Genomic DNA, 12804 nt, shown 5'->3' with positions numbered 1-12804 from the left:
TTTTTAGTCTCTCCATCTCTTTCTCCTTTTCACTTTCTTCCACCCTCTCAACAAAAAAAAACTACTTGTTTTCTAATTATTCTCCTGCATTTTTTGATTCATTTCGTAAAATTAGAATCGTCAACGTTCAAGTAAGTTCCATTTTTTACCCTTCTCCCTCCCAATTTTTTTAATTTTTTGGCTTCAATTTGGTGATGATGATCTTGTTTCTATTTGAGAGGGGGAAATTTAAATATTTTTTTTTTAACTTTTCATACACAAACACAGATTTTTTGTCGTACAATTGATTTAAAAAGAAGATATAATTTCAAGAAATTGTACTATTTTATTGAATTGTTTATTTTTTTCTTGTTACGTATGCATGCATGCATAACGAATTTTGAGACCTTTTTTTTCTCATTGTCATTAATCATCTAGCTATAGCTATATATCTGTTTCTACCTCTTCACATTTTTTTTGGTTGTTGAAGAAATGGAAAATGGTGGATTCCGAAAGAAAAAAAAAACACGAAATTCTGAAATTTATAGGTGTTGTGTATTTTTTGTTTTGTTTTTTGATTGACGAAATGCAATTCATCGACATAAAACCAATTGACATAGGCCATAGAGAGAGGATGAAAGAGAGACATAGGAATTTGTGTTGGAACTATTGGAATTGGTCAATGTTATGGATGGTTATTTACTTGTTATTTACAATCTACTCAGGGACGGAGCCAGGTAGGGGCAAGGGGTTCATTCACACCCTTTTTGACGGAAAATTACACTATATTGATAAGATAAAAGATATATATTTTCTTGGTTTCTTCATGTATTTATTTCTTATATAGTTGAACCTCCTTAATGAAAATTCTGGATCCTTCACCTGAATCTACTGACACCTTATTTGTATCAAATTAAAATGCAGTCAAAACATAAGTATTTGATGTGGCCATATGCCTGATGTTTTGATGAACTCCTTCACTCTCTATGCAAGAGATTTTATACAATGTTTGGTAATTACAAGTCGCAGATTATTGGAGGACAAAAAGAAAAGTTTGTAAGGTATGCTTTCAAAATCTCTGCAATATTCACATATTTCATCTCTGTTTAGTCCAATAATGTAGACGAGGGCTTTTAACCTAAGTTTCTTGGACTCTTCACTTAAACACATATTGCATACTGATACTTTAAAGAATGTTAAAGTAATCAATGGATGTAGTATTATCACTTCAATTGTTTTATAGTCATATATACTGATGCATATGGTTTTGAGACAGCCTCTAACACCCCTGATTAAATTCCTGAAATGAACTAGTTGTCTATTGTAAGTCAGAAAAAGCTTTCCTTGTTTCTTGCAGGTTAGAGGACGCTAACTCTGACATATCGTTTAAGTCCGATATGGCTGGAAGGACTAAGTATGGATTTAATATAGAGGGGCACGCTACCAACCCATCCAAGTCAATAAAACTAGGAGTAAAAAGAGGATCTGAGGGACTAGTGACATTTGGTAGAACACTGAAATCTGGTGTTACCCGAGCAGTTTTTCCAGAAGATCTGAGAGTTTCAGATAAAAGGATATTTGATCCTCAAGACAAGTCTCTCCTGTTCTGGAATAGGCTATTGGTCATATCATGTATTTTTGCAGTATCTATTGATCCTCTATTTCTCTACCTTCCTGTTTTTAAGGATGAAGGGAAGTGTCTCCACATAGATGAAAGTTTAGCAAACATAGTGAGTTGGATGCGGACAGCAGTTGATCTCTTTTACCTTATCCGCATGGTTCTCCAATTTCGAACAGCTTTTATTGCTCCATCTTCCCGTGTTTTTGGGCGAGGTGAACTTGTAATAGATCCCAAGCAAATAGCAACCAGATACCTCAGCCGTTACTTTGTAGTGGATTTCCTTTCCGTTCTTCCTGCACCACAGGTTCCTACTATACCTCTGACTATGTAACAACTCATGTGCACATTCAACATTCAGCAACCATTTGGATAAACAGTTTTCTCTTTGGAACTCTCTTTAAGGGGAGCCTTGGCATAACTAGTAAAATTGCTACCATGTGACCAAGAGGTCACGGGTTCGAGCTGTGGAAACAACCTCTTGCAAAAATGCAGGATAAGGTTGCGTATAATAGACCCTTGTGGTCCGGCCCTTCCCTGGACCCCGCAGTGCACCAGGCTGTGCTATATACATATCTTTGGAACACACACTCTCTCTCTCACACACTCTGTGACAGTGACAGGCTCACACACACATGCAGATAGTGAGGCAAATATGCATATAATCTATTTTAGCAATTGTTACAGCAATATATACATAATACCTATTTTTCTCTATGCACCTTTTATTCCAGCAATAGAAACACACACAAATAGAAAGTTAGAGGGGGGCATGCATATAAGTACTGGCAGTCACGCCATGCACCTTTTGTTTCTTCGTTTGAATGCTAATGCCCTTTTTCTAAAATCACACAAGACCATTTTCCATTGTTATTTTTATCTTATTAAAATTAAGAAAAAAGAAACATCTTGATCTCTTAATGAAAGCTTCAACTATAATTTTACGATTGTTTCTTTCTACAAAAGTGGTATTTGGTTGATTTATGCCTTCTAGTGCATTTTCTTCTTCAGACTGTGACATGGAGATATCTTGGTGGATCAAGAGGTTCGGATGTATTGGTTACAAAGACATTATTATCGTACATCATCCTCATTCAATATATTCCTAGATTTTTGCGGTTTATTCCATTAAGTTCGGATTTGAAAAAGACTGCAGGGGTGTTTGCAGAAACTGCTTGGGCTGGTGCTGCATATTATCTGTTGTGGTTTGTTCTAGCTAGTCATGTAAGTAACTTTTCAAGTTTGTTCGTGAGTGCATTTAATATTTACTCTTTTGTGCTTTCGCAAATTTCTCTTCGTATTTGTCTGATAAGGTTTTGACATAAAATGACCAGTCATTACATACGGTAAGAACGTATATAGTAGCAAGATAAAACATCCTGCTAACATATTCTAAAGGAACCCATTAATATTTAGTGAAGCTTAGTTTTTCGTCAAATTTCTTATTAAAAGACCATTTAGTGGTAGTTGATTTTCCACTCTGCTCTTTTATGGTCCTTTGCCTAGAATATGAAAATTCTGCGACAATTGTATATGGCATCTAAAAATGATCATTCACAATATACTCTTCCCTTTTCTAGATTTCATAGTTTAAATAGCTTTGTGTCTTGGACAAATAGTATTTGTTATAGGACATCATTTGGGACACTGCACTGCAATCTTTTCATCTCCTCATTGACCATGAGTAGTACATCACTCTTACCTATTCCCCCACCTCAATGGGTAGACTGGATCCTTTTATTTCCTTTTCCTTTCGGCATACTTTGTTATCATTATAATCTGAGCTGTTAACTAGAATTTCATCAGTTATTGGTATTTGATTATTTATGGTACTAAGAGAAGCTAAGGTAACTCCGGTTAAATAATCAATGAGTCTCAAACATGATCAGAAGGCCATCTTTCAAGAACCCAGAAATGCTTAAAGTTTGTTGTTTATGATATGTAGATATTTGGGGCCGTCTGGTACCTGTTAGCTGTCGAACGCAAAGATACATGTTGGAATGAAGCATGTACCGAAAATGACCAGTGCAACGAAAAATTATCTTATCTGTATTGTTCACGTGAAGGAAACTTCAATTTGACAGAATGGCAAGACATTGGTAAGAGTGTTCTTGATGAAAACTGTGCTGAGGAGGAGAAATTTTCATATGGAATATATGCAAGAGCTGTAACAACTAATGTTCTTGACACTGAAGATTTCGTGATCAAATATTGTTTTTGTTTGTGGTGGGGCTTGCAGAATTTGAGGTAAAACTTCAGCCATATGATGCGCCTAATTATATTGTTCCATTTTCCCTCCTTTTCACACTCTGTCTTTAGTTAATAATAATTGTCTGCCTCAAAGATCTTCCTGATTTCTGTGAGAAAATTATGTTACCCCACGTTGAAACACAAACTAACTGTCTACTTTTAGTTCAACAAAAGGTAAAAATTTGAAAGCTATCGAGGTGTCATCAAAGTTTGTTTTCTTAGTTTACTACTCCATTGAGTGGCATAGTATGGTTAGAAGGCAAGAGGTTTCTGTGGAAGTGCGCTGTCTATAATTCAGACATGCTTTCCTTTATTGAGGTAGTTTTTGATTTGTCCTAGAACAGGGTTTTATCGATGCTCTTGGAATCGTGATTTTCCCTGTTCTGATGGGGGTGTTCATGAGAATCAGAAAATCACCCTTTGGACAATGCCTTTGTGAGCTTTAACTTGTTTTAAATTTCATTTTTTACAGCACACTTGGTCAGGGGCTTGAGACCAGTACCTATACTAAGGAAAATCTCTTTTCAATAATATTGGCCATTTCTGGACTCCTACTATTTGCTCTTCTCATTGGAAACATGCAGGTGAGTAATACTTTACCTTTTTTTATTTTGGCAACTTTTTTCTTAAGGTTAATGTTGCCAGATTCTGTAGAAGATGATGCAGAATAGTACATAAGTTTTCAGTGTGATACTTCCTTTATTCTTTTAATTTTTTTTTGAAGGTCAAAGCTAGTAATATTTTGAACAGGTCTCATACCTCCTTTTTATCATTTATCCTTCTAATAGTATTGTTTAGTCAGAGTAGATAAAATTTGGTATTTTCCCTCCCATATTTTTCCTAATTCAGATTGGTTCAAACAATAAAAATGGAGGGCTCGCACAATTGAGCGCGTTACTTCCTAAACAAATGGGAGAAATGATTTATAACAACCTATTGATTGCTTGATTAAGGAAATGCTTGTATATATTAAGCTCCAGGAACATGTAAATTCTTTAACAAGTACAGGTAGTGCTTGTTAGGTTAGAGAAGTATTTAAGTTCATACATTATAATAGTGCTTATACTTTGGCTTTGTGCACCCTACAGACCTATCTTCAGTCTCTAACAGTACGACTTGAGGAGATGAGGGTCAAAAGGCGTGACTCAGAGCAGTGGATGCATCATAGAGTACTTCCTCCTGAGCTAAGGGAGAGAGTTCGACGTTACGATCAGTACAAATGGTTGGAAACTAGAGGAGTAGATGAAGAGAGTTTGGTGCAAAATCTGCCCAAAGATCTTAGGAGGGATATTAAGCGGCATCTCTGTTTGAATTTGGTCAGAAGGGTAAGTACTCTTATCTTGTTGATAGCTCAAGTTCACATTGTTGGGCATGATGTAGAGTACTTTTTTATATGTTTGAAACCTTGATGTGAAATTTGATGTTAAAATATTGTGAATGATACATTTTGCAGGTGCCCTTGTTTGAGAACATGGATGAGAGAATGCTTGATGCCATATGTGAGAGATTGAAACCAAGTTTATGCACAGAAAGAACATATATAGTTAGGGAAGGAGATCCAGTTGGTGAAATGATGTTTATAATCCGTGGTCGCCTAGAAAGTGTAACAACTGATGGTGGGAGAAGTGGATTCTTCAACAGAGGTATCTTGAAAGAAAATGACTTCTGTGGTGAGGAGCTGCTAACATGGGCATTGGATCCAAAATCCGGTTCTAACTTGCCGCCATCAACTAGGACAGTCAAGGCTTTGACAGAAGTAGAGGCATTTGCCTTAGAGGCAGAAGAAGTGAAGTACATTACATCACAGTTCAGGCGGTTGCAGAGTCGACAGGTACAACACACTTTTAGGTTTTACTCACAGCAATGGAGAACCTGGGCTGCCAGCTTCATACAAGCTGCATGGCGCCGGCATACAAGGAGGAAAATTGCAGAACTTCGTCAAATTGAGGAAATGGAAGAGGACGGATTTAATGAGAACGATGATGGAGAAACTGAGTTTACTCCAATGCTGCACAAATCTCCGGAGAGACCATATTAGTCTCTTCACATTTTCGCTGCTAATCCTATTTGGAGTTCACAGGCATTAGAGCTCAAGTTCTAGAGGTTTCGAGACTGGCTTTAGTGTCCATAATCCAGACTAAGTCAAGAAGACATTTTTTGTTTCTAGTGTTTGAATTTTAAATATTAGAGAATTGTTTTGGGATTGCTGTAAGAGATTTAGTTTTGTGTATTCAAAGTGTCTCAATTTTGTAAAAGAACAGTTAACACAACAAAAGTATACTATTTTCTTGTCCAACGGGAACGTATTCCCTATGGAAAAGGTAATTGCTATGTCTTCTTTACTTCTATATTTTCTTTTTCTAACTGCTTTGATATGTGTTATTTGACTGGATCTGAAACTATTTTGTGGATATCTGATGACTGGAACTTTTTCTCTTTAAAGGCTGGGGAAGCATTATATTAAAGAACATTGTTGATTCAACGAGTTGGGTAATTATTCCGTACCTAATTTCTCCACCACGGGGGTATGGATCTGTAAGCTTCCACCGCCATCCTCTTCTTTTTGTAACCAACTTTTTCTTGGAGCTCAGTTCTACTGCTTAACTACGCCATGCAGAAGATGCTTCTAAATCAAATCTTCTTCGAACCAAGTTGCTGTCTGCAGTAAGGGAACAAGGTATTAGTCTAATGAGAAATGATTCAATAGGAGAAGTTGACTGACCTATTTCATATTTCTTCAAATAATATGTCATTTGAATAATGGGGCTAATCACAGATATAAAACAGACTATTAAAGTAGTAAACTAAGGAGGTGACCTTGTAGCCTCTTCTGAGAAATTCAAGTGAACTTCCTTTCTTCCCCTGAAGTCCTAGTACACTCAATAGTTCTTCCTTAGTCTGACACAAAGAATAATAGCTTCTTAGCAACCATAAAAATTATAAGAAACTTGAAAGCCCAAAGAGCATATGACAGATGCATATTTACCTCTCCCAGGGTGAAGCCAACGGCGCACTCTGCTATACAAGAAAAAGAACCATCTGCAACTAGAAAGGAATATGAAATATGGATATCGCCCGGAGAAGGGTGGTGCCAACGAAGAGGGATGAACTTGCCGCAGTGACAAGGCTGCCTGTATTCAGCCATGACACAATGGCTGGCTGATGCTTTTTTTTTTGAGGGACAAATACGATGGAGGGAAATATAACAGACTCGATATTTGAGGACGAGGCATTTTCTTGGGAAGAATAAACAATAATGAAAAAATGTAAAACGAAAATGATAGAGGATCACCAATAATCTTTACAAGAGCATGAACCTTGTACAAAATGGTGGAATCTGGTCCTGTCTCTAATAATTAGTTTTCGATTGTAACGTTCCGATATTAACTTTGCTACATGGTGGCAATCTGTACATATTCTAAGGTTTTTCACTATCCTAATAGTGAATCCAGGTTCAGAATTGATTAGAGCAAATGCAATCGCCAACTTCTCACTGTGTCGATTAAGGGAGTTCTCTTTCTCATCTTCTCCTATGTCAAGAGAAACCTCTGAAGTATCTGGAACATAACCGGAAAATTTTAATTCTCCAATCAACTCAGCCAACTTCGAATATATGCTTTTAGATTGAGGATGAGACTGATCCCCTGCAACGAATTCATGAACAATTCCATGCATCTCTATCAGACTACAACCTGGTGTCTTCTTGATCCCGCGATCTGTCATTATTCTTCTTGTTTCGCGCAAGTTATCCCATTTTTTGCAAGCTGCATATATATTACACAAGAGAACATAGACAGCCCCGTTTCCAGGCTCTAGCTGAAGAAGTTGTTGAGCTGCAATTTCAGCCATTTGAACATCCTTGTGAATTCTGCAAGCACCAAGAAGAGCTCCCCAAACAATTGAATTTGGTTTCACTGGCATACTCTTTATAACTTCATAAGCTCCCTCCAAACGCCCTGCTCGACCAAGAAGATCAACCAGACAGCCATAATGTATAACATTAGGTTGAATGCCATGCTGAGAGGCCATGTTAGCGAAGAAGCTTTTTCCTTCGTCTACCATACCCATATGAGTACAAGCACTAAGAACACCAATGTAAGTCACGTCATCTGGTGTTTCTGAAGCTCTCAGCATCTCAAAGAACATATCTAGAGCTTCTCTCTCATGCCCATTAGATGCAAGACCGATAATCATGGCCGTCCACGTGAATTTGTCCCTACAAGGCATTTGAGTAAACATCATCAATGCCTTCTCCACATTCCCACACTTAAAGTACATGTCTATGACAGCATTACCGAGGTGTACGTCAACCTTAATTTTGTTCTTGTCAATGTAAGTCTTGATCCACTCTCCAAGTTCAAGAGCCCCAAGATGTGCACAGGTGGTAAGGATGCTAACCATAGTGAACTCATCTGGTCGTATCTTTGCTGCTTGCATTTCACGGAAGAGCATCAACACATCTTTAAATCGGTTTTCTTTGACATATCCATCCATCATCGCTGTCCAAGAAATATTATCCCTCTTTGGCATCTGATCAAAATATTTCCGAGCCACATTAACTTGTCCAATGTTAACGAAACCTTTGACAATTGTGGTCCATGATATAACATCTTTATGCTTCATGCTCTGAAATAGGCCAAGTGCAACATCCATCTTTCCAGAACTCGCATACAGGTCAACTATAGCATTGTCCAACACCAAACTAGACTGTACCTTATAGTCCTTAACATATTGATGAACTCGGTTGCTAGTATCTAAATCCTTAAGCTGCGAAAGAGCTGATATCACTGAGATGAGAGTTACCGAAGTAGGCTGCAATTGCTTCTCCTCCATTGCATAGAAGAGTTTCCTTGACTCTCCAAATTGCTTGGACCTGTTGTACCCCGAAATCATAGAATTCCAAATAAGTATATCACTTTTAGCACTCAAATCAAATACCCCACGAGCCATATCAACTTGCCCACACAAACCGTACACATGAATCAAAGCATGATGAACAAACTCATTTAACTCAAACCCGAATTTACATACATGAGCATGCATACTTTTCCCCAATTTTAACGATACTTCACGAGTAAAACCCTTGAGCAAGAAAGGAAACGTATAATTATCTGGTTGTACATTGTTATTTAACATCTCTCGGTAAATTGACACTCCATTTTGGGGACTATTTTCTCTTGAATAGCCCTTGATCATTGTATTCCAAATGAAAACTCCTCGTTCAGGCATTATGTCAAACACAGAACGAGCATATTTCATATCACCTAATTCATTATTAGAACAAAAGGCTATAATATTGGAGCAGAGTTTAGGATCAGAAATAAGGCCTTTTTGGATTATTACTGAGTGAATCTGTCTAAGTTGGTCCATGGATTTGCACCTTTCTATGAGACTCTGCAAGGGTAAATGGATTTCTGGAGACAAATGAAGATGAGCAAGCTGGAAAACTTGATTTGGACATTGTGAAGCACCTTTTCCATGGAAAGCCAAATTGAAAGTATATGTCAAGTTAGAGAGTCCCCTAAGAGAGCTTAAGATCATAATCATATTCTGATTTCACTATCAAACACATCACATAAATAGATTTTTATTTTTTTTACAGCTAAACAGATATGAAAATATCATTTTCTGGTAAAAGGTCGAGAGATCTCGTTTCCTCAGTAGAATCTAATGTGTAATCGCTTAACGCAACCAATTCCAATTTTGAACTTTCAAAAATCTAACAGCCTATGAAAGCTGTACCTAGATTCACAGAAATATTTTTCTTTTCAGTAACTACGATAGTAAAGCGGGAAAAAAAAAATACAGTTTTCAGTTGATAAAGTATATTCCACCCCACGGCCCCACCTCCAACTCTAAGGTTGTAGGTTCGAGTGCTCATCGTCCAAAAATCTATCATGCAACCATAAGATAATATCCCAACACAGCCATTGTTACTAGAATGTTTGTCAGAATCACAAAATAACATGATCCTGTCAACTATCAGATGACATCTCATGGTAGCCTTGAAAAGGCTTAAATCTTTTGGTAGTGAAGAACAATCAAAACAGAATTTTTTTTTTCCTTCAATCACTAGCTTTAATGTATTTTCCTACTTTTTAAAAAAAGCAACGCAAGAGATGTTAGAGTGAATTTTCCTTCATATAAAGTTGGTGAAAGAATATGAATTTCATTGATCTATACGCCTTTGTGTGCACAAAACTGTTTGCTATAAAGGGGTAATCAAAAGAAAATAAAGAAGCAACTACACCAATAAATCTTTACTAATAAAGCTAATACTCCATTTTAACTGTTGCGTCTGGAGTTCCATATGGGAGCTCCCAAGATTCATATTGAAGCCAATCCTTGGAACAACTGAGAGCCTCAATAGTTATGGGTCTCAATGAACTCCGGTGTCTATCCAAATCTCGCAATGTAGTGTCAAACACAGAATCTGGAGTGACAGTGCAGACTGGGATGGATAAAATATCAGATGCCATTTTGGAGAGAGTAGGGTACTTGCATCTGTTAATTCTCCACCAACCCAAAACATCAAAATCTTGTGAGCGAGGCATCAGAGATTCTTCAAGATACTGATCTAACTCTGTTTTCATCTGCTGATTGTTCATAATGTCATGGAGATACACATCGAAATCTGCAAATGTATCACCATTAGCAAGGAAACTATCTTCCTGAGAGAATTCTGATTTTATTACAAAACTGTCATTTGCTTCGTCTACAAAACTAGCCGGAGGCGGAGGAAGTGATTGCACGATGTAATCACAAAAAATTTCGTGCACTCCTTCATCGACAATCTTGATCCAAGATTCAGCTTCTTCACCGTAGATCTTGTTAAAAGTGAATTCAATCAACTTCATCTTGAACCTAGGATCCATAACAACAGCAACTGCTAAAACCAGGTTGCAATCATTCCAGTATTCCTCAAACTTCTCCTGCAATGGTCTAGTCAAATCTCTTATGAAACGATCCTGGCTACGGGCTGCCTGCATCAGGTCAAGCTGGATTTTCCACACTTCATGAAATAACACATCGGCCGTTGAGTATGTCGGGGAGGTTAAGAGGTTGGCTGCATCAAAGAAAAGCTTCAGGTATTCACAGAGAATTTCGGCCTGTTTCCACTCATCCATTGTAGGTGTCACTTTATAATCAGGATCAGAAGTATCCAAGCAAGAAAATACTTCTTTCAGCTCAGACGCAGTCATCAGCATTTGATATGTGGTATCCCATTTTGTTTGGTCATCCACAATGAGCTCCTTTGCACTGGGAACTTGAAGTTGTCTCTTGAGCTCCAAAAACTTTTCTTCATGGGCATCTGCGGTTTTAACGAACTTAACACTTTGGCGGACCTTCTCAACAATTGCTCTCATGTAATGTAATGCATACTGTGCAAGATCGCTCAGAACACGAGCACAACAACTACCAATAATTAGCTGACCGTTGAGAATATTTCCTCCCTTGATCGATAGTAGATGTCCCAGGTTTTTTCTGACATTGACATTCGCAACAGATTGATCAAGAGTTAGCGTGAATAGCTTTGTCTCTAAACACCAATCTGTCAAACATGCGGCAACAGCATGATTGAAGGCAACGTCTGAATCAGGAAAAGGCACCATGATAACATTGAGAAGTCGGCACCGCAATTTCCAATCACTGTCAACAAAGTATCCTGTTAGGAAGACATAACCTAAGTTTTGATCTGAAGTTCTCAAATTGAGTGTCAGACTAACACGTCCAGGAATTGCACCAATAATGTTCAAAAGGTTTTGCTTTTCTCCCAGGTAAATGTTAAAAATATGCTCTTGTATGGTATCAACACTCACTGAACTAAACAAAGGCTGAAGATTTTGCACAAACTTATTAAATCCCGAGTGCTCCACCATCTCAAGTGGATAGTCATGCTGAATTATCATTTTTGCAATATCATAGTAGCAACGGGCTTGATCAAATGGGATATTTGTTGGTCCTGGATTAGCTCTGTACCGCTTTCTTGACTTACCAGTAGCCTCAGCAGAACCATTAGTTGGCGCAGCAGAGTTAAATGAGGTTAATTGATTCTTGTCCTGGTTGGTCCGACCCACCGGGCAAATACCCAAGGCGATATGCCGCTTGAGGTGGCTGGTGCCTGCTAACTTTGAACCACTAATATAGGCAAATGACTTCTTGCACTTCTTACAACAGGCCCTGGTACAGTCTGCACCAATTCTTTCAATTGTGAAATGTTCCCAAACTATGGACTTCTTCCGCCTAAACTTATTCGGTTGTGCCTCTGAATCAGCTATCTCATTGAGAGTAGTTAGGGTATCCATAGTAACTCCCTGCCAGCAAAGCAAACAAAATATCTATGAAGATACTTAATCATCAGTTTAAATAAGTTCATTAATCGAATTGCGCGACTAGGTTATATAGAAAAATGTGTTAGATGCCGCCTTTTCTTTGAGTTTCTATGGTACATTATCATTGAAATTACTCACCAGTTATACAAGGATAATATAAAAATAAGGTAAAAAAGTTCAGAACCTTTCAGGGCATACAACAAATGTTTTAGAATACATGAATAAATGAAGCAATACTTCAATATATGCAAGTCTTTCTCAGGCATAAACAATGCAACAGTATTGAATTCAACAAAATAAATGAACCAACACAGCAGTGATGCAATATGTCTCAAGGATTTAGACAAGTCTTTCTCAGGCATAAGCAAATGAATATTACTGAATATGAATGGATGGACGATAAGTCGTGCATTGAAGTTTATCCAACAATGATTTATTACCAAACACAATAAGCTAGTTAATTACAAGGCAGATTCAACAACGGGCAGAATTACAGAGATGATTAAAAAGTAAGGCTGAAGCTGCATTGTCTATAATTGGATCTACAGGTTTCTCCTCTCAAAAAAAAGGAAAAAGAAGAAGTCAGGTGGGGGGGGGGGGGGGGGGGGGCAAGCATGCCCAATC

The 12804-nt window shown here is 37.6% G+C and overlaps 4 protein-coding genes across 4 annotated transcripts in view; 1 reads left to right on the top strand and 3 right to left on the bottom strand.

The window, feature by feature from the left end:
- Positions 1–1283: 1283 nt before the first annotated feature.
- On the top strand, positions 1284–6161 carry LOC102590601 (putative cyclic nucleotide-gated ion channel 8; the record flags this gene model as incomplete). The annotated part of the gene is made up of 6 exons (XM_015306247.1): positions 1284–1904; positions 2609–2821; positions 3543–3844; positions 4320–4431; positions 4936–5172; positions 5301–6161. Coding segments are annotated over 6 exons (2070 nt in total), but the record flags the coding sequence as incomplete, so codon positions are not given.
- Positions 6162–6198: 37 nt separating this feature from the next.
- On the bottom strand, positions 6199–7034 carry LOC107059553 (protein LOW PSII ACCUMULATION 3, chloroplastic-like). The gene is made up of 3 exons (XM_015306132.1): positions 6834–7034; positions 6665–6745; positions 6199–6506 (listed from the first exon to the last, which is right to left on the bottom strand). Exons 1-3 carry the CDS (start codon positions 6990–6992, stop codon positions 6474–6476), a joined length of 273 nt encoding a protein of 90 aa, XP_015161618.1. The 5' UTR covers positions 6993–7034; the 3' UTR covers positions 6199–6473.
- An 80-nt stretch (positions 7035–7114) lies between these two features.
- LOC102590265 (putative pentatricopeptide repeat-containing protein At3g15930) lies at positions 7115–9675 on the bottom strand. The gene has a single exon (XM_006341620.2). The coding sequence runs from the start codon at positions 9392–9394 to the stop codon at positions 7136–7138; it is 2259 nt and encodes a 752-aa protein (XP_006341682.1). The 5' UTR covers positions 9395–9675; the 3' UTR covers positions 7115–7135.
- A 325-nt stretch (positions 9676–10000) lies between these two features.
- Positions 10001–12804, bottom strand: part of LOC107059552 (zinc finger BED domain-containing protein DAYSLEEPER-like) — a 4227-nt gene continuing 1423 nt past the window's right edge. The window contains exon 2 of the mRNA XM_015306131.1: positions 10001–12162. Within this exon, the coding sequence (XP_015161617.1) occupies positions 10120–12153 (2034 nt within the window). The 5' untranslated portion in view covers positions 12154–12162 and the 3' untranslated portion in view covers positions 10001–10119. The remainder of the gene's footprint in view (positions 12163–12804) is intronic.

Source organism: Solanum tuberosum, unplaced genomic scaffold, assembly GCF_000226075.1.
Source record: "Solanum tuberosum cultivar DM 1-3 516 R44 unplaced genomic scaffold, SolTub_3.0 scf00026, whole genome shotgun sequence".
Lineage (NCBI taxonomy): Eukaryota > Viridiplantae > Streptophyta > Magnoliopsida > Solanales > Solanaceae > Solanum > Solanum tuberosum.
Note: the sequence above shows the minus strand (reverse complement) of the source record. Positions and strands in the feature narration are given on the sequence as shown.

Excerpts from the sequence above, each read along its gene's own strand:
- LOC107059553 (XM_015306132.1), bottom strand. The coding sequence starts at position 6,992 with ATGGCTGAATACAGGCAGCCTTGTCACTGCGGCAAGTTCATCCCTCTT. Across the intron at positions 6,746-6,833 it reads TTGGCTTCACCCTGGGAGAG|ACTAAGGAAGAACTATTGAG; the intron begins GTAAATATGCAT and ends TCTTTGTGTCAG. Across the intron at positions 6,507-6,664 it reads TTCTCAGAAGAGGCTACAAG|ACAGCAACTTGGTTCGAAGA; the intron begins GTCACCTCCTTA and ends CCCTTACTGCAG.
- LOC102590265 (XM_006341620.2), bottom strand. The coding sequence starts at position 9,394 with ATGATTATGATCTTAAGCTCTCTTAGGGGACTCTCTAACTTGACATAT.